The 22,714-nt window shown below is 36.7% G+C and overlaps 1 protein-coding gene across 6 annotated transcripts in view; it reads left to right on the top strand.

Annotated features, from left to right (window-relative positions):
- Positions 1 to 18,670: 18,670 nt before the first annotated feature.
- Positions 18,671 to 22,714, top strand: part of LOC113075600 (ELAV-like protein 4) — an 81,506-nt gene continuing 77,462 nt past the window's right edge. For 2 of the 6 annotated variants that reach the window (XM_026248280.1, XM_026248279.1), the window contains exons 1-2: positions 18,677 to 19,209; positions 19,766 to 19,894. In XM_026248280.1, coding sequence (XP_026104065.1) covers positions 19,162 to 19,209; positions 19,766 to 19,894 — 177 coding nt within the window. In that variant the 5' untranslated portion in view covers positions 18,677 to 19,161. Of the gene's footprint in view, positions 19,210 to 19,765; positions 19,895 to 22,714 lie in introns of all 6 variants that reach the window. The other 4 variants (XM_026248278.1, XM_026248277.1, XM_026248286.1 and 1 more) reach the window with 3 other exon arrangements.

Genomic DNA, 22,714 nt, shown 5'->3' with positions numbered 1-22,714 from the left:
CTGCTGTGTGAATGTCTCTTATTTCAAGGCAAAAATAAAGCAGGGATGGTCATTTTGGCTGCATGGCAGGAGGCATTGGAAGCAGTGGTGGCTGCCAAGAGGAGAGAAGCTACTTGAACCTTCTTCAAAGGACAGATGCAAAGTTTTAGCTCTAATTAAGGGCAAACTATTTGCACACTTAAAATGTACCCGATTTAGAGATGGTGGGTGGTCTAGAATTGGTTTTCTGCTAGACATTGGCCTTTTTAGACTCTCTCAAAGAATCTTTTTCAACAACAATCTTCTCCGACACAGTCTTCGCAGCCTACAGCAGCAGATGAAAGGCTATAGATTTTGCTATTAATGTTACCATCTACCATGCCAAATTTAGACTGAATAATATTCTTACATGATAAATATTGCCTCCTTTACAGATCAATACTGTTCACTGTGAATTAAAATGCTATGCAGTGCTCACAGAGATATCACAGAGCAGAGAATGCTTGCAAAACAGTAAATCTAGATGCACTGCGGCACTTTGTGATTTTACGTAACACTGAAGTGTTAGAATACAATCTCAGCAGAGAGCAACAATCAGAGCTTTTATCTTTGCAGGGGGGGAATGTGCACAAATGATGTAGAATAACAGTCAACAAGTTTGAAGTCAGCACACAGGAAACAGTTATCTGCTTGCAAAACATTCTTTATATACCCTCGAGTAGTACTGTACCTGAATTCGCAACGCTGCAAATTTCAGCAGTGGCAAAACCTGACAAACAGGTTTTGGTACGGTCTTAAGAAGCTATCAGAATCCAAACAGATGGTATTTCTATTGAAATTATACTGTTATTATGCAGGACTTTGCAAACATACCCAAAGCATACAAATGTGTGATATCAAATGCTACCTGACACATCAATGAACTTCATCTCAAAGAAAATGTTTTAAATAAATCAGCAATAATAACAGAGGCAGTGTAAAATAAGAAAAAGGAAAAACAAAGTGCTAAAGTGTTACAAATCTCCAGCGTTTTCCCAAACGGCATGTCCTTGCCTAGAATGAGGAATGACATGTCCATCTAGCAACTGCGTTTACCGCATCAGAAGAGCTGCTGGAGAAATGGATAACTCCATCATCATGGAGCAGCGTGTTCAAGCGGCAACGTATCGCAACATGGCTCTGCGTGTAGACATTTTCACCTGAGAGACACATTTCTTGCTCTCTGCACTGTTTCCGAACTTTGCATTTGAATGCACACAAATGGCATGTTTTTTATCAAGAGCTTTTGCAACACACAATAGCCCAACAGGCAGCCATGGGTCCATAAGAAGCATTAAATATGAAAGATTAAAACAAAACCTGAACTGTGAAAACAAGTTAAAAAGATTTTACTACACTAAGTGAAAGTACTGGAGTAGTGAACAAATCACTTCACCTACCTGTAGTATATTAAACACTGTGTACACATGATTTGCGGCTTAGGGAGTGGGTTAAAGAGCTCATTGAGGAAGAACACACATATACGGCATGACCCCGTGCAGATAGTCAGGAAAGCCTCCATTCCAAGCCAGCATCCGTCACACAGATTCCATATGCTGTAAAGAAGAGGCAGTTGTTGAGCTGAACATACCTTCACTGTCTCCGCTTGTGCAGGTGCGTGGACAGGTACAGGACGCTCGCGCAACTTTAGTCGAAATACTTCCACACAAATGACATGATAGTGAATGATTACAATGTAGTCTGTGAAAATTTCTTCTAAAAAAAACGGCTGAAAAAAAGACCAGAACCGGCCGGTTCCGATTTATGGCCGGTCAACCGTTGCATCCCTAGATAATTTCAATTAAAGTCAGTCAGAGTAATTATATTTCATCATAAAAAATTTTGGTTGTTAACATTTTTACAGATAATGAACAAATTTACATCTGCACCCTAACTCAAGCTTCTACTGTCAACTCATCTCAAACTACTGTCAAATGTGCATTAAGAGACAACAAAATCATTATTAATATTGGTGCTTGCAATGCAAACTGTGCAAAGACATGTTCTGACCATAAAGTCAAAACCACAATAAACAGTCTGACTTCTACAACTTGCAAAAATCTTGAAGCAAAAATCTGTCTTTAAGGTCTCTGCACACCGAGTCAGAAATTTTCGTATTCGAAATGAATATATTCTGTGAAATCAGTGTGCAAGGATCTGGACGAACTTGACAATACCCATTCTGGATTTTGCCGTTTGCTTGTACGGTGTCTGTGAACTGTCAAAACATGTCTAAAAATGCTTGCTACTGATTCGAAAAACAAAAAAAAAACTGATAAGAATATTTATATAACAGATGAATATTTTGGAGGCAGTGTGTTAACGTGATTGACATAATGTGAGGTCGTATTTATTTTTTCGGTCTCTGTGTGCAATGACCTAAGAAATAAAGAAATAAAGATTTGAAATGTATCATAATAATTATCAATATTTACTGATATGAAATATGAATATACTGATATGATTTTTTTTTGCCCATATTTCCCAGCCTTAGGTAATTGCAAAATTTTAATACAATTTTATTTTAATTCTGGTTTTAAATCTAAAAATTCTGAGTTTTTCTTTCAAAACTTTGAGATATAAACTTAGAATTGTGAGAAGTCAAAGCTGTGAGAAAAAAAAAAATTGAGACAGAAAACAAACTGCTCAGACCATATAGTGAAATAACTGTAAATTTTATAGCCGTTTGGCTTTGTGCATTGACTGAGTGATATATGAGAAAAGGGCCGCAATGAGTAAGGATGTGTTACAGTAAAACTCTAGAATCAAGGCTGTTAACCTTGTGGTTGAGGAGGAGGAGAGCGTGAAACCCCTTCCACATATGGTCTCTGAGTGCAAAGATATTTTCTTCAGGGTCAGAGCTATATAACACCACAGGCCGGAGTATCAGTTAGAGAAATGAAAGAGATAAAGCTATGAATTTGACTAAGGACAAGCAGGCTAGGTTTCAACTAGCAAGATGGAGGATAAAAACACTTGATAAAAACAAAACAAAAATCTGAAACCTGTTCTGGGCTATACTCAATCCTCCTTAAAAACGAAAAAAAAAAAAAAAATAGACAAAGAAAACCATAAGACAACCCAAGGACAGTAATGTAGCCTTCTTTGTAGGAGCTAAACATTTACAAGCAAAACGTACATGTTCTAAGCGCTAAACACAATATCTGTGTATAATATCCCTTCCACTTGTCTTTTTATGCTTGCCATGTTGTTATGTTTTGTTGAGGACAGGAATGACATAGTATAGTAGCCTAATATCCATCTAAGTACCCTTCATCCTCCCTGTAAGCCCTTCCGTCTCCTGCAGGCACTTGTGCTAAGCATAAAGCCAGATTGTTAGAATATTTCCATTTCTTTAATCAATGGGGATCTGACGGTCTTGTTTCAGGGTACATCTCAAGTACATAAATATCTGTTGCAAAGCCTGGCTGCTTTTTGTCCCCTTTGCCTCCTTGAGGTTTTTTTTTCTCCCGTCATCCCCCTCTTGTATGTCTGTGGTGTTAAATATAATCATTCATCCACAAGATGCACTCTGCAAGAGTGACATGAAGAATGAGAACTTTTGAGGGAAAATAAAAACAGACAGAAAAACACTAGTGAACGAAAAAAAAAAAAAAGCAAAACAATTAAAGTCCCATCAGCGGAGAGATTTTTCCCTACTGTTTATGCTCATTAGCAAACGTGTGGCTGAGGCCTTATCCCCTCTCCGAACACATTTCTTTTGTTTGCTAAATCGAAGGAGTTTTTTTTTTTTTTTTTTTGCATCTATTATGATTACAATGGATAATTTAAAATCCCCAGTGCAAATCCGTTAAATGCTTAGGGGGTACCACACAGCCTGGATTGTCATTGGCGGATATGTTATATTCTGCCCTTGGAAAGAATTGAATCATTATGTAGACACACATACGCATCTATGCACTTGTTTAAACCCGCACACATCTTCTTCCTCTGCCCCTAGCTGGCACCAGATTTAATCAGCAGCTACAGACACTAAGTTTTATCATACAGAGCCTCTGATAAGCATCAGCATGTGGAGAATTATTTTTGACAATTTGCCCCCAGAATGAGTAACGAAATTGATGTGAGCACATCTACATGAATGAAAGAGTGGGTGTAAAGTAATAAATGACGTGCACTTCAAAAGATTTGTTCAAAATGGAAAAAGGTTTACAATAAATTTACTTTTATTCTTGATTCTGGCATGCTACATTTAAATGCTTTTATCCAGAGGCCATAGATTAATGCAAAACTATCAATGTCTGTTACCATAAAAAGTAAATAAAATAAAAATCACCTCCATAAGAAAAAAAAATTACATAAACAAATGTTTCTAAACTAAAACAAAACAACATCAGTTTATTAAAAATCTCCAATAATATGACATGATTAAAGTGCTAATTATAACCATTAAAGCTCTTATAAATTCAAGAATATATGGAATTTGCATAATGCGACAAACTTAACTATATCTATAGAGCCATCAATACCATTTTAATGATGCCTTCAGGAAATTTTCATCATGCTTTTTTACTATCAAACTGCATAATGGGGGATATTTTTAAGTTATGCAAAAAAAGACAGAGACACACAAGTGAGAGAGAATTAGAAACCTGAAGGCCCAAATGCCTAAGAAAAGATATACCACTGAACTAATCTGCATATGGCTGACAAGAAAATGAGTTACATCTCATCTAAATGTAAATTAAGTGTTTTATGACTTCAGTAAACAGTTTACGTATCCATGGTCTGTTTTAATTAACCAATTAGAATTTATTACCCGGATACTAAAGATAAGAGTTTTTTTTTTTTTCATAACAGCTGTCTAAAGGGAGAAAGAAACAAGAAACAAATTTTCTGGAAAGAGAAAAGTAGCTTGAGTGATATCTTGGCTTTTAAGTAAGACATGTTTTTTTTTTTTTTTAAGTTCCTTGGATGGAGTGATCCTGGACTGAAAGCTTGTATATAGCAGCCAGTATATATCAGCATTTTGTTTGTAAAAGCTTTTGTTTTTGTTTTTAGTTTATTAATAAAATATATATATATAACTATGTAATTTACAATTAATCAGAGGTGGCACAAAAACCTAAAAATGTAAAACTTAATTTACATAACAGAGTCAAAAGCATTCCAAAAACAAATTGATAAAATCAAAAAGCAATGAAAATAATAGACAATTAATTTTAGAATAGTCCTTTTAGGTGCTGACAGATTCTTGTGGGCGTTTAAAGCATTTGAGACATGTTTGCCTAAGTGCAGAACTTATGTCACAGTTGTATCCTTACCTGTAAATGTTAGAAAGTCATGCGGTTATTTTCATTTTGCATACAGGCGAGTCCTGAAAGCTAGCAAGTCTCCGCTAACTTCACAGGTTTCACTGAATGAGCACTGACGTCAAACAGTCAGTGAACAATAAAATAGGATTAATACATTTTGCTAAAATATTATTTAAGACATCAAGTATAGGCTACATGTAATACAATGAATTGTATTTTTATGAGAACAGTAACAGTAAAATGACTTAAATTGAGTTAATGGATGTAAATGTAATATACTTATGTCCAGATAAGTGAGCGTACCTCATATCAATTCACAAATATTCTGTGCTTTTGTTTTATTACCATTTTTAATTTAAATAGTGATTTTAACTTTTGCTAAAAATGGTTAGCAAGCAGTTTTTTTGTATATAATGTATAACATAGCCTACTTAGATATATTCAATATATTTGTTTTTATAGCCTTCAAATTGCATAACAAGTTTGGAGGACAACACTGAGCAGGATATGGAATAACATTTTAAATAATGGATTAAAAATGATTTTTTTTATTGCATTTTAATAAATACTAATCATCGGATTTTTTTATCAGGTTAATCAATGAAATAATGAACAGATTAATTATCCACAACATATATATAATTTATTTAGATTTAATTTACTAAAGTGTTTCCATAGAACTAGATTAATGACTAAAAGTCTCACTAATTCAAAAACAGCTGAAATAAATGCCATTCTACAAAAAAAAAGTGTAGTTAAGTTAGTAGCATCATTAGTTCTAGTAATTTATTTGCTAACACTTGTTTATACTGTATACAGAAACTGTTTTTTTTTCTCAAATTCTCAAAAAAGTGATATCTAATGCTATTCTATCATTTTCATTTTTCTATGAGCTATCAGAGGATATATTTTATCATTTGACTATGTATTATTCATATATTCCATTTTGAAGGTGCTGTAACAAAGGAGAGGCCACGAACAGTGAAAAGTTATCACTCGCTGACAGGTGGCTTTCTGACAAATGAGCCCACATCGCCACAAACCTTTACATTTCCACATCTTCCTCAACATAAAGAGAAGAGCATTTGATTAATGATCAAATGTGCTTAGCTTTGAAAACTTTGCTGAACTATTGCATCTTAAGTCCTTCAATTGACATGAGGGTTACAGCTCTCAAAGTCACTTACGTCAAAAGCCCCAACTGTTGCCTAGAAAGTGTCACTTCTCTTTTGTCAGTGTTCAAATGGTTAACATCATTTCACTGCAGTGCTGCTTTGCTGAAACAGCAACAGGACATTAATTTGACATAAGTCAATCCCTCTCCATTTTCCAACTTGGATAATGCATTTACTGGAAGCAGATTAATATCTATTCCATAAATCATTCATAAAATCTGCAGAGCCAGAGACATGGGGGTAAAGTCATATATGTTAGCTGATCCTGGTCTTGCGGTTGGATGTTCATTAATCAGCACCTCGGGGTCCTCGGGTGCAGTCAGAAGGGAGAACAGAGAAATTTATAAAATGTCCTGATTATTTATTTATATTGACTTTGGCTCTGTAACTTATGCTAATATCCTAGGTCCTTTTATAGCCACAAAACATACACCACTCTTGGCTTACTAACATGACTATTGTAAGGGTGTACTACTGTATATGACGATTTTTGATAGTTGACAATTAAAATGTCTCCACAATCTGCTTTTGAAGGCATATACTATCGTAGCAGCATACATTCTAACAGTTGCAGTTCTGCCATTTCTATCTCAATATATTGTACAACGCTACATACATTCACATCAAATCAGCAGTGTAACTCAGCAGTGTGTGCACACCAAAAGTGAATTTAATTATTTGTGCAAGTAGAATACATACAAAGTCAATAGACACAAATTCTCGCTAATAGTTGAACAACTCCTGTAGAATTTGCATGACCAATCAGTCAATAGCTTATTGACACATCCGGTTGTATCAGGAAATGGAGGAGCAATGTTATATGAAAGCTATTATATGCAATGTTTTTATTTACGCAAGTTGAGTAACAAAACAGATGCATCAGCAGACTTAACAGTAATTTACATGCTGCCGTTGTCATTAAAAGCACTGGTTAGTCTCACCACAGTTTAAAAAAAATGCTAAAAAAGTGGCCGTGGTGTGCAGCGAAGCGGAGGAGGGGGAAGAGGGGAGACAGACAACACACTCAGCTTCGCGTTATACGGTTTCATATCACTCCTATTCAGTTAAAAACACAAATAAATGCACAGCCATTTGCACTCTGCATCGAAAACATATATATGCGCTGTTGCACCTCTGAGGACTTTTAAGACTTATTCTCTGGAGTTTATATAAGCTTTTTGATGTGTTGTGTCACTGAGCTGTAAAAACGGTTATGCTCACCAAGTGAATGAATCGCATTTGTGCCAACTCTTATTACAAAACAAAAACAAACAATCTTCTTCAATCCATGAAAGCTTCTCTCAGTTGATGTGCGCAATGTCATCTCTCAGTCAGAAACGTCTGTCATAGCAAATCAACACATGCTGTTGTGCATAATTAAGCGAAGCATCTTCTCATAAGAACACGCAGTCTCATGAATAATTTAACAGACACAGACACGTCATCGATGTACTGTGCTATTGTTCATTGCTATGTCACAAATTGTTATGTCAACACAATGTCGATTTTAAACCCCGAAGATGAAAATAGCGCAAAAAAGCTTAAAATTAACCAGTTTCTCCAACATTTAAAATTATCGGATGCTAACATTGTCTTCTATGATGTGCAACACAAACACCTCGGGTCTGAGGTTCCATGACCTTTTAAAGGGATAGTTCAAATTAAAACTCTGTCATCATTTACTCACTCTCAGGTTTTCCCAAACCTGTATTAATTTTGTCCTTATGCTAAACGCAAAAGAAGATATTTTTAAGAATGCGGGTATCCAAAAAGCTGTTGGTCCCCATTGACTTTGGAAAAAAACTATGGAAGTCACTGGGGACCAGCAACTGTTTGTTTATGCACATTCTTCAAAATATGTTTTATGTCCAACAGAAGAAAGAAACTCACCAAGGTTTAAAACAACTTGAGAGTGAGTAAATGATGACAACTTTCACTGCACTATATTTTGAGATCTTTTTGCTTGATCGGGTTTAGCGCTACTTATGTTATTTTCCTACCATGTCATGTGCAAATCAGTAGGCAGGGCAAAAGAATAAGGCATTGATATTCTTCTGTGGAGGTGGTGTTTAACCTATTACATTGGTGAGCATGATTTCAGTACAACATATTCCTGGATCAACATCCTTGTTGATCCAGGAACACCATTCCAATCAACCAATCAGAACTGAGAGAAAACTTTCAGGAAATATCCGTTTTAGGTTTACAATCAGGATTAGGTGCCACTTTTTGCCTAAATATCAGTCATTCTTTTTTATTTGATTTTATATTCTGTTACCTTGTAAGGCTTTGTTTTTAAAACAGAAAAATAGTAAAACCAACATGACAAAGAATTATATAGATATTTTTGCCATCACCCACCCTAGACTACCATCATCATCTTTATGAGGAATATTATTGTTTTGATAACAGTAATAAACATCTCTATGATGAGAGATTGGGTCAACTCCTACTCCAACTCCTACTTTATTTTTAGTTCTGGCAGAGTTGCTCAGAATCATACTGATTTATCATATTACTGTGGAATCGATTCAAAGTGGTCAGTCTTACATTTCAGACACTGGATCTGAAACCAGCTTCTTTCTTTCAGTTTAACATTCAACCCAAACTCATGAGCAACTACCTGATAATACCAGAGAGACTCACTCTACCTAAACATTGTACTATTACAGAATATTACCAAGACCAACAAAAAAATAAATAAATAAATAAATAAATAAATATATATATATATATATATATATATATATATATATATATATAATATATATATATATATATATATATATATATACAGTATATATATATATATATATATACACAGTATATTATATATATATATAACCTCCCTCTATCTTTTTCTTTCTCTCTCTCTCTCTCTCTCCACTCTCTCTCTCTTATATATATATATATATCCCCACAGGGAGCCTAACCACAGGCGTGCTCTTTCCCCACAGAGGGATGAATGTGTTGGCTGTCAAAAAAATGAAAGCTGAGTCTCATCTGCTAGAGACCCTGAACCTAATCTCCCAGCAAAGAATGATATTGTGTCTGTTCCACCCATACTGATTCGTTGTCAATCCGGCCCAAAGTTGCTCTCAGCTGCCCACTTGACCTTGTCACTGCAAAAGCACTTTATTTCCATTACATCACTGTTCGTTGAGACTGGCAAAAAGTTCCAAACAAAGGCTATTTACTCAAAGCATTCTTTAAAATATCATAACTTGCTTTAATTACGGGTTTCAGTGAGGTAGACCAACAAGAGCAGTCACTTTAAAATAAAAAGCTTCAATTTTTTACCCCCTCCATTTAAAAGGGAGATAATTATACAAAATTCCCGCTCACACAATAGTCTCTCTCAGGCTGTGCTGCCATATGCTAACATACTATGGTTAAACAAAAGGCACTGACAATGTTTTTTTGTAAAAAAGTGCTTGATGACAGATCACTTCAAAAAGTGTAAATTCTGCTGTGCTTTCAACATTGCTGTAGTCCATCAGTTTGTTCACATTCCCCACCAGAGCATCCTCTCTCTCCCCCCCCAACCCCCACCCCACCCCCCCGTTTCATTATCTGCCACATAAAATTTAGAAGTACATATATGTGGTGACTGGCCTGCAGTTTTCTATATCTAAGAAGGATCCACAAAAGAAATAAAAATTTCAGCAATGTTGCTGACTTCAAAATTCCTTGGAAACAGTTATGCCATATTCCTGTAACACAGCCATTTAAACAGGCCAACACCTAAGTTCTTAATCTCAATTGAGTCTTAATTGATCTCAAATTTCCAAGCATAATTTTAATTTAACATGTGTCTGTGTTTGTAAAAATACATAGATAATATCTATATAAATATATAGACATAGACAGACAGTATGAATATAAAAGGCGTTAAATACTAAAAATATCACTTAAAAGTGGTTGCCTTATCATATTCCTAGTAAGGGGTAGTAAGGTGTAGTACTGCTAGTAAATACTTGTGAAGATAGCATAAATGTCACATGTCTAGTATATTTAATAAATAAATGCATAGAAAATCTAGTATAGCTTTGTAAAGATGGAGTAGAGCCAGGAAGTGTGAAAATGGGATATGTCCAGCTGAACTGACTACAAACACACGTGGTGTTGCTTTTTATGATGTATGCAGTTATGTTAAATGAATATTTATCACAATACGTTGGCGATTTGTAATGTTTTGACACTTAAAATTCAGGAAAGTATCACATAAATAAAGTTTATTCGGCTATCGCTAGCAAACAGTCACTGTGTTTACATGGACGAAGCGCTCCTAACAGCGAAATTTGCTCACTATACATTCATATACAGTATATCCAACGAGCGTTTGTGAATAGAAAACTGTAAAATGACTTTGTATTAATGTGTTTTGGTTTTACACACCAGTGTCGAGATGTTCTCTGCTTTTCATCCATTATCCCTCCATACAACCTCACACAGGCTGGCGACGCTGAACGAACGTTTCCAAGACGACGGCGTACTGCTGCCGCGCGGGATGAATGGCTTGACGTAACCAGTCCAGCAGGTGTAAGCGCGCGAATAGCGCACAGCTCCCCCAGCCACATGGATGTCTTCCCACAACGCGCCAAATAATGCCATGTAACCGGATAAAGCGTCCAAATGGAGAGGAAATGTCAGCAGTGCTTAGAAACGAAGCTCTTTATCCATTTATCTGAAGCCAACTATTTCATTTTAAATGTAAAAATTGACTTTTCTGGGAAAACAGTTCAAGAATATTCACCCTGAATTAAACATATTTCTGTGCAATCAAATGCACAAAAAATAGAACTAACAAGTAGTAACTTATAATACTACATACCTACAGACTAGCTGCTGGAAAGAGAAAAAATATATATTTTCTTCCTTCCCAATCTTCCTGCTTCAAACAGGACAGAATTGACATTGTCAAATATTTCATTTCATCTTAAAATTACAGAGATGTCGACCAGTATTGCAGTATGAATTCAAATCGAATCTGAGCCAAAGACCATATTTTCATGATCTTGGCCTTGTCATTGAATTGACTTTGGATCATTTGGACTTGGTCTCGACTCGGATTCAACCATCCTCTGGTCTCAATTTTAATTCAGATTCAAATTTTATCATTTACGATCATGATATTGAGTGACACATCCTCACAATTCATTTTTAGGTCATGTATCTTAGATATTATCAGATGCAATTCCAACAGGAATATTCCTCAAACATTTTTTTAAAACAATCATGTTTGTTTTTATAATGTACCGCACAAATAGCTAGCTAAAATAAATATTAAAAAAAAAACTTATATTATATGACATGTAGAGGCCATATTTAATACAAATATGTTTGCCACAACAATGTTAATCTATTAAAATGAACTTTGCGGTACCGTTTGTCATCAAGGTAACATTAAGATTCATAATAAGGTGGCAGTGAAGTATGGCTTTGTGTAGAATGTTTCAAACAGTATTGGACTTCAGTTGCTCTGCCATTTGCAGTGATTAGGAAAGAGTGATGCTTACAGGTGCTGGTCATATAAAAAAATCAACTCAAAAAGTTGATTTATTTCACTAATTCCATTCAAAATTTAAACTTGTATATTATTCATTCATTACACACAGACTGATTTATTTCAAATGTTTATTTATTTTAATTTTGATGATTATAACTGACAACTAAGGAAAATCCCAAATTCAGTAACTCAGAAAATTAGAATATAACTTAAAACCAATACAAAGAAAGGATTTTTAGAAATCTTGTCCAACTAAAAAGTATGAAAATTGAAAGTATGAGCATGTATAGCACTCAGTGCTTTTGCCCCTTTTGCCTGAATAAATGCAGCAATGCAGTGTGGCATGGAGTTTTTGAGAGCCCAGGTTGCTCTGATAGTGGCCTTCAGCTCTTCTGCATTGTTGGGTCTGACATATTGCATCTTCCTCTTCCCAATACCCCATAGATTTGCTATGGGGTTAAGGTCAGGTGAGTTTGCTGGCCAATTAAGAACAGGGATACCATGGTCCTTAAACCAGGTACTGGTAGCTTTGGCACTGTGTGCAGTTGCCAAGTCCTGTTGGAAAATGAAATCTGCATCTCCATAAAGTTGGTCAGCAGCAGGAAGTATGAAGTGCTCTAAAACTTCATGTTATACGGCTGTGTTGACCTTGGACCTCAGAAAACACAGTGGACCAACACCAGCAGATGACATGGCAAACCGCAAACCATCACTGACTGTGGAAAGTTTGCAGTGGACCTCAAGCAACATTGATTGTGTGCCTCTCCTCTCTTCCTCCAGACTCTGGGACCCTGATATCCAAAGGAAATGCAAAATTTACTTTCATAAGAGAACATAACTTTGGAATGTTGGACTACTCAGCAGCAGTCCTGTCCTTTTTGAAGCGAGACGCTTCTGACACTGTCTGTTGTTCAGGAGTGGATTGACACAAGGAATACAACAGCTGAAACCCATGTCTTGCATACGTCTGTGTGTAGTGGTTCTTGAAGCACTGACTCCAGCTGCAGTCCACTCTTTGTAAATCTCCCCCACATTTTTGTCCCTAATGCTTGTACACTTTTTTCTACCACATCTTTTCCTTCCCTTCGCCCCTCTATTAATGTGCTTGGACACAGAGCTCTGTGAACAGCTAGCCTCTTTTGCAATGACCTTTTGTGTCTTGCCCTCCTTGTGTCAATGGTTGTATTTTGGACAACTGTCAAGTCAGCCGTCTTCCCCATGATTGTGTAGCCTACAGAACTAGACTGAGAGACCATTTAAAGGCTTTGCAGGTTTTCTTTAGTTAATTAGCTGATTACAGTGTGGCACCAGGTGTCTTCAATATTGAACCTTTTTACAATATTCTAACTTTCTGAGATACTGAATTTGGGATATTCCTTATCTGTCAGTTATAAACATCAAAATGAAAAGAAATAAACATTTGAAAAATATCAGTCTGTGTGTAGTGAATGAATATAATATACAAGTTTCACTTTTTGAATGGAATTGGTTAAACAACTTTTTGATGATATTCTGATTATATGACCAGCACCTGTACTTTCAAATGGAATTTCTTCTCAGAGTCTGGATAAGAAATTAATTAGGTAAGCACTCACCATTAACACCTTATATAAATATGAACAAAAGAAAAATATAACAATCTCTAGCTACCTTGAGCCATTTGCAATGTCCCTCACAACCGACACTGGATGTCTCTCAATATAGACTGATTAAAGTGTATGGATTCCAGGACAACTGGAGTATAGCCCATGCCATCAACCACAATCAAAATCGACCTCATTCATTTTCCATTAATAGTGCAGCTTTCTGATTAGCCTGCAAATGAACAACCATATGACTTGCATTTCAGGAAGACACAGGCATAGAGACCATCAGCCGCTAATTTTCAGCTTATGAGCAGAGCGGCAAGTGTCAGAAGTAGATGAAGACTATGGGGGTCATCTTTAATAAGACAAATTGGCAAGGATTTTTTTTCCTTGTGATCATATTCGAAGGCAAACTACAACCAGCAGGGCATTCCAGGGTAGTTTGATTGTTTTTAAATAATGAGAAATTGTGCTGCATGGTACACCCTTCGAACTGAAAATTGAAAAGCTGTCCCTCATGGTATGTCATTCCCTAACATCTCCAATTATCTGGCTCCATGCCTCCCTGTTTATTTATTGAGACTGTCAATTCGTATTATGAATCGGGGGCGACAAGAAAATATAGATTGTTCAAAATGATCCCCTCCTCGTTTTTTTGTGTCTGCAGACTCCTGCGCATGCTTCAGGGTGCACATGATATACAAGTGCACACCGACCACATGGATCTGTGAACAAAAAGCAGAAAATAAAATTCTAGACGAAACAGAATCAAAGCAGATATTCCTATGACAATTATGACATTTCTGCAAAAGAAGAATTTCTTTTCCGCATGCTGTTCCTGTCATGCAGTCTACCAAGTGAACAGATGATTTAATGAACCCATCAATCATAGAATACAAAACGAAGTATAGTCCACTTCTTGATTCCTCTGATTTTTTAATTGGTTCCCATGAGACTCGATGTTTTTCCTCATCAAAATAAGTTTTACCCCACCATTATAACCGACTCTGCTGCTAACAATCATGTGAGACGAGTGTGATGCCAATGACAGGGATGGCAAAACTGGATTGAGTTAATCATTAAAGATGAGTCTTTCGTTTTGGGCTGGAGGCATTTGAAGCAAGCGCTGTAAGAATGTTTGTGAGTTTGGGTGTCCCTTTCCAACATGCCTAACATGTTTTTGGTGGTGTACAGAGAAACCCTTTTTAGATGGACCATGCTGGGACTCCACGCATGAGTGAATAGCAGGTCATCTGCATGGAACAGACAGCACGCAGGACAAGCGGTATAGGCTCTGAACAGGCTTTATGAAGACACATAGAGTCACTATGGAGACAGCAATCAGAATTCTCCTGGGACCCCAGCGGACAGAAGAGAGAGAATGAGAGGCAGATGACTCTGGAATCAAGCAGTAGACTCAATGATTCAAGTGACAGCCCAACCTACTGCATGCGCACGAACACACACCATCTCCTCAATGATTTTTAATTAGGTTTGTTGTACACAATAAAATCCGGAATGGGCTACGGTACTTGACAAATAGAAAATCCTGCAACATCGATAACGTTATTACAGTGAGAGTGAGAAAACAGTGCTCTTTACATGATCCCTTGGTAGCATGCAACACATTAGGTGGATTCTTAACTTCATAAGATTTGCCTTTAATTATATTATTCTAAATGGATTTAGCATTAAAAGTTGAGACTGTGGAGGTACAGACAGTTCTATAATAGCATAAACTAAATGTGATACAGCTTTAAGTAATGGCTCATATACACCCTCTATGACATAAAATTGGTAGCATTCTCTTTCATTCCCCAATGCTCTCCCCATCTCCCTTTTTCAGTTGGCTTCAGTCCACCCTTACAGATGGGTAGGTGTCAATAGGCTGCTATTAACTGGACACACGCCTCTCATGGGGCCTGGAGACCACATCATACTGTACTATACACAGTTTTTAAAAAAAGAAGAAAGAAACAGCTAATTTTCCTGCAGTCATACCCACTTTCAGCTAACCTCCACTTTTCACACTCTCTAGAAGCAAAACAGGCTGAAAATGACTTATTCTTGCCTGCTTTGTTATTTTGAGAGAAAACATATGGTTTAGTGGATTGTATTGTACCTTAGTTTTTCTGCATCCGTTGGCATGAAGATAATGATTAGCCTTTGCCATAGACAATACAATATTTAATATTAAACAAAAGTTAATTGTTTAGCACAAAACAACATAATGAATCTGGACTAATATTATCCACTCTTCTTAATTAAAGCTAAACATTTTAAATTACAATTCTTGTGAAAGTCTAATTTAGTATGCATATTTGTTTATAGTAAGATTGCAGTGTTGTGCCATTGACTGATTAATACATATGCCAGTCTTTTGCTGATGACCTGATGATTACTCTATATAAAATATCTATAAAGGAATTATATATATATATATATATATATATATATATATATATATATATATATATATATATATATATATATATATATATACACACAGTACAGACCAAAGGTTTGGACACACCTTCTCATTCAAAGAGTTTTCTTTATTTTCATGACTATGACATTTGTAGATTCACACTGAAGGCATCAAAACTATGAATTAACACATGTGGAATTATATATGGAATTATATACGTAACAAAAAAGTGTGAAACAACTGAAAATATGTCATATTGTAGGTTCTTCAAAGTAGACACCTTTTGCTTTGATTACTGCTTTGCACACTCTTGGCATTCTCTTGATGAGCTTCAAGAGGTAGTCACCTGAAATGGTCTTCCAACAGTCTTGAAGGAGTTCCCCGAGAGATGCTTAGCACTTGTTGGCCCTTTTGCCTTCTGTCTGCGGTCCAGCTTACCCCTAAACCATCTCGACTGGGTTCAGGTCCGGTGACTGTGGAGGCCAGGTCATCTGGCGCAGCACCCCATCACTCTCCTTCTTGGTCAAACAGCCCTTGATGCCTTCAGTGTGACTCTACAATTTTCATAGTCATGAAAATAAAGAAAACTCTTTGAATGAGAAGCTGTGTCCAAACTTTTGGTCTGTACTGTATATATATAAAAGTCTTAGGCCACTAGTATTTTCACCAACAAAAAAATTATTTGAAGTCAGTTATTTCTATCTTTTGTTGTAGTGTGTAAGTAGTAAATATCAGTTTACATTTCAAAACATTATTTTTTCCATTGATTGTAATAATCCAGTGAGATTTGTGTTTGCACAAGGAGTATGACAACAGCCAGTGCTCCACACAAAGATTTGATATCATCATCATCCAGTCTGTCTGGAATGCCATGAAGAAACAGAACAAACCAAGACAGACTAAATCCAGAAGAACTGTGGCAATGTCTCCAAGACACTTCAAGAAACCTACCTGCAAAACTACCTGAAAAACAATGCACAAGTGCACCTAGGACAAAAGCTTTTTTTAACGCATAGCGTGGTCACACCAAATGTTGATTTAATTTAGTTATCAGAAGTTTGTTAATAAAATCTGTTTATGGCATTATTTTGACAGCATCCTCACTTTACAGCATTTTTACACAAGTGCTTAAAACTTTGCACAGTACTGTAGCTTTGCAGGTTTCTTGAAGACATTTCCACAGTTCTTCTGGATTTAGTCTGTTTCAGTTTGTTCTGTTTCTTCATGGCATTCCAGACAAACTGGATGATGATGAGATCTATTCTCTGTGTGGACCCCTTTTGTGCAAACAAAAATCTCAATGGATTATTACATTTAATGGCAAAAAGAATGTTTGTAAATGTAAACTGATATTTACTACTTACACACTAAAGAAAAACATAGAAATAACTGACTTAAAACCATTTTTTTTGGTGAAAATACTAGTGGCCTAAGACTTCTGCACAGTACTGTATACACACACACACACACACACACACGCACGCACACACACACACACACACACACACACACATATATACGAATAATATATATTATGATTTAAATACAATTTGATTACCTCCTTTATCTACAAAAAAGGCTGCACAAAAAAAAATAACCTTACAAATGTTCGACAAGAGTCAGGTCATTTATTATTCTATGCCATTCTCAAACAAATTTAAAGGGTTTGGTTCCCAACAAAACAAGATTAAATTGTCTATGAAATTTAATAATCATGCATTATGCCCATTCCTCCATATAAATGACCTCCAAAAGGTATTTGAACACGTAAGCTAAATTTAAAAAGTATAATTTTTTCTTTATCCAACACAGTATCAAACCAAGCAGCATATGTGAACAAATGATGCTAATCTTTTCAGAACTAACCAAGGTCAAGTAATATTAGTATGAAATAAGTTCACCCAGGTGTCACTAGCAGAGTAACCACAGGTGTAGTTCTCTACATTACCTATGGATATGTTCTACAGTCTATTCTGATTTGAGAACCAGGAAGTATGGTTGTGAAACCTGTCTTTAAAATAAAAACCACTTGGTATGGTATTTTGTTATCTAATAAAGTGGCATTTATATATTTACATTGATAAATAAATGTCCAAATGCATTTTGGGCAATGTAGCTATAAAGCATTAAATCGAAGCATTAAATTTTGTGCAATTACACCAACATCTTCCTCTAATACCATTTCAGAGGAAGAGACCATTTCATTTCATAAATGTGCTCTGGGAACGGCATGCCGACATTTCATCAGGGGTTTACTCCAGCTAGATGCATCTGGTCAAAGTTTTCTTAATGCTATTGCTATATAAATCAACACCGTTCCCATACATCAAACGCGTCTGTCACGAGTGGCTGGGGGAGACGAGAGAGAGAGTAACGGAGGTGAGCGGGTTCCAAAGCGATCATGTGTTCCGCACAAGCTGCAGGAGGAGAGCCGTGAAGCCAAACGGAGAGGAAAACATGAGCCAGGAAAGGCAGATGTGCCTGTGTCATGTCTGTTATGAACAGTCTTCCCACCTTGTGGTAACACTGTGAACTGTAACTGCAGGAGAGCGTGATCGAGAAATAGAGAGAGGGAGCGAATGGAGGGTGGGGGTAAAGAGAGATAGAGCGAGAAGGAGTGTGAGGTAAGGGAGGGAGCAAGGAAGGAGAGGGAAAGAGAAGGGGTGAGGGATGGAGAGAGAGAGACAGAGAGAAATAGAGAGAGAGAGAGAGAGAGTTTATACTAAGAGCTATGTTTTGAGATGAACTAATCTGCTAGAGAGCAGTGTGAGGATCGGAACGCATTGTGTGAGCGAGTGTGTGGAGGACAGATAAGGGAAGAAGCCCGGCAGACCAACTGCTTGTTTTAATGTGCTGACTCTGGGGAGCTAAAAAAAATAAATAAATATTGACTCTTCAGTCGTGCGGCGTGAGCCAGGGCACAAGCGCCACATTTTAACAGAGGTGCACCAGAAAACACGGGCGCGAGAGAGGAGAAAATACATCCAGCCAGACAGCAGATATAGAGGATTTCTCCTTCCTTTTCTTCTTTTTTTTAATCTGTTCATTTTTCTTTCTTTTTTTTCTCTGGACTGATTCCCATTTCCGGTAGCAAAAAAGGAGCCGTAGAGCACGAGAACGGCAAAAAAACCCACAAAAAAGCGACAAGAAACGAAACGCCGCCAACAAGATGTTTGAAATCAGCCGAACACTGAATGCTGCTTTGTTGAGCAATGAGGTAAAGGAATTGGATTTTCTTTTTCTGTCACCTCACTTCTCTAAGTGTGTGTTCATTATTCCGTCGTGCGTAACATTTCTATGTTTTATCAGTGTGTCCATGCTTCTAAATGTGGCAGCGGACTAAGGTCTAAATGAATGTGCAGGGATTGAGCATTTAGGTCCAGTTAAACGGCTGCTAGCTGAAGGCAGAACCTCTTTGCTCTCTGGGCGTACTGTAATGGATGAGAGACTAGACTCGCTCTCTCTCCCTCTCCCACGCACAATCATTTCATTTTCTCATTTACTCAAAGCAAGATAGCTATAACTGCTGAGCTTGCTTGATGACTTGCCCATCTGGGGCTTGCACTGACTGTGTGCGTGCGTGCCTGTTTGTGGTAACGATGTGAACGTAAGCACACGGCTCTCTATCACTGTGGCAGTTCAATTTTCTCTTTTCTTCCTCCTTTTGCTTTTTCTTTAGCCTGTATATTTCGTCAATACCTTGGCTAGCATTCTGTTCTCTTCCTCTTCTCTTCTTTTCTCCTCTTCCCTGTAAACACGCACCTCACGAGCAGTGTCTGAAGATGATGGTAAAGTGTTCACAGAACTCGGCAGTAGCCCAGGCGGAAGGCTCCTTCCCAGGCATGGGCTCGCTGCTTTTCCCCCGAGATCCATCCAGTCAACTGGGGGCCAGGGCACTGGGGGTAAGAGGATAGATTAATCCGTCAGACAAATGAATGAGAAAATAGACGGCACAGTAGAATAAAAATCCTTTCATTTAGGTAAATATGTGCATCCCTTAGGCTTGAATTAGCCAATATTTCCATCCTTCATTGTGTGATGATACTGCTGCCCATTCCGACTAGATCTTTTTATCAGTTAGCCAGAGAGGAAGAGAAAGACAGATTGTGAGAGAAAAAGCCGCTTGTGAAAGTGTATTGTTTGTGTATTCCTGCTCAGAATCTGTTTGTGCAGTGGTGTACCGATGCCTGAAATTGAAAGTGTGCCACACGCGTGTATGTGTGTGTGTGTATGTGTGTGAGTGTGCATGCTTAAAGTCATTTGATCATAGTAAGGTTAGATGGCTAAAGGACAGATTTTTATACGTCCGTTTTGTTTCGGCCATCATGCTGAATTTCAAACAACTTTATGAATGTGTTGTGTTGGTGCTCTGCAGCCTTTTAGCACAAACGTGCTTGGAAACTTGTGAAATAGAAAGTATGTTAGTATGTTTATACTAAACAGTCAGTTACAAACTACCTCAAGTTAAACAATATGTGTGTGGCTCTATAACAATTCTTTTAATTTGTAGCACATCAAAATTAAGCTGTTTTATTTATCCACTGATAACTGGTCATATTTGAGCATACTAGTATATAAATAGCTGGCTAGGGCTTTTCCTGTTTATAATGACTGTGTTTTTAGTCTGGAGCTATGCAAGTGGTTACTGTCCTTACGATCTCATTCAGTAATTTCTGATCTTCTACTACAGTCTTGGAGGGAAGAGAGATGGCTGTATGGGAAAGCCCTGGCTGGCTGGCTGGCTGGTGCTGTAAGAGCCAGTCAGTTAAGAATAAATCCCTGACTTGGTGCATTAAATCGACACAAAACTGTGGGTGTCTAATCTGTGATGGGCTCTCGTTCCTCGTCTCCACAAAACAGGATCAGCCTGCCTGCCTGGAGCCGCACCACATTCTCACACAAATCAGACTCATACTGACAGCACTGGAGCACCTCTGCCAGTGCCCAAACACACACACACACACACACACACACACACACACACACACAGACAGAGCGATCGCATGCAGCTTGGTGTTCATAGGCAGAGAGCAGATTTTTAAACCCTTCTTTGCAACCTTTCTGAGGTGTGTGTACACACTTGCCTTAAAATCCTCCGCAGCTCAGGGATTTAAAACATTTTGCATATTCATCCTGGTGATTCTCCAGCTCTAAGAAGACAGAAAAAAAAAACAAGACATGTAAAGTCACTACCACAAATATTCTCATTTGAACTTTCAATTATTTTACAAGTAAATCTGGAAAATCACTGTCATCCAGCAATAAGTCACTATTTGGCTTGGGAAAGAGGAAAATCTATGCAGCATTTAATATGTAATGAAAGTTAGCGACAGCAATATGTATGCGTCACTAGTCGTTGGAAACCGTGTGACTGCGCAAAATGTTATTGTAGATTTTTCACATTGGCAGAACACTGAATCCGTTCACAAGTCTCTTTTTAAGATAAAGATTGTTTGATGAGAAGTGGTTTCTCTCTGTTTCTCTTTCCACCTCGAGAGACTGTCAACAGTTTTAATGTTCTACTTCTGCACTTTCCATGTTAAAGATAGAAATAATAGAATAAAACACTGATATATAACTTTTTCAGCTGCTATATCTGGCATAATTTTATCAATTTTTTACTGTTATGAAATAACAGTCATTGCTCATTTTATATGATCATTTGTTTTATTTCTGGATATAAAATATACGCATGGCAATATATATATATTTTTTTCCATTTCATTTGGATAATAAATTGTGCCGTTTATTCATTTAGAAGCAGGAAAATATGTCTTTATCTCTGCTAGGCTGTTTCTATGACTTATATTTCTCCGCAAACACACAACTCCCATTTCAGACTGCAATTAACCAGGTTAAATCAGACCATCATTATAGTGATTAATTCATTCTTCATTAACTGAAGCCAGATCATTTGCATACATTAAATAATTGTACAGGGAAGAGGTAGAGGTCTGTCTAAGCATTTGTTGTGAGATGGAGATTTTATATATATATTTTTTTTTTTTTTGTAGTTCTCTGTCAGTATTATTATTTTTTTTATTTTACATGCATTAGGTTGCTTTCAGACATCTTGCCAAGAAAATGACTAGAAAATTCCATCTGGATGCAGCTTTTTTAATTATATTTCTATATGCGCAGCATGTGTAGCATTCATATATCAAAGTAATGATTGTATTTTATGATTAAGTAAATCAATCAAGCAATGAAAACACCCAGCACTAGATCCGAAGATGTTTTTATAAACATAAACTGACATGAAAAAGCCATGCGCAATCATGAGAAGCAATGGATCACTAACTTGATTTACCATATTCCTATAAACAATCTCAAACAATTTAATAAAAAGTAGAAAAACATATCTAGCATAACAGTAGTTATGCTTGATTTTGGTATTGTCGTGCCAAGCACTCTCATGGATTCTCGAACATCCAGAAGACAATGAAATGATTTCCAATCACGGTTAATAACCAGTGTTTTTTAAATTAAGCATGATACATTGCCACTTGAGATACTGCACTAAGCAGGACATGGTGTGATTTCCAATTATGATTTTTTTTTTTTTTTTTTTGAGCATTCAGCAGAAATGATGAAAACCTCTGAAATAACACAAATGATAACACAAATGTACAATAACATGAAAAACGGCACATTCTGATGAAAATACTTGGTAGGGTTATGGGAATTAATCCAAACAGATGCAGATTTTCTAGATTAAAAAT

This window comes from Carassius auratus, unplaced genomic scaffold (assembly GCF_003368295.1).
Source record: "Carassius auratus strain Wakin unplaced genomic scaffold, ASM336829v1 scaf_tig00017243, whole genome shotgun sequence".
Taxonomy (NCBI): Eukaryota; Metazoa; Chordata; class Actinopteri; order Cypriniformes; family Cyprinidae; genus Carassius; species Carassius auratus.
The sequence above is the reverse complement of the archived record's forward strand: the minus strand, read 5'-3'. Positions and strand labels throughout refer to the sequence as shown.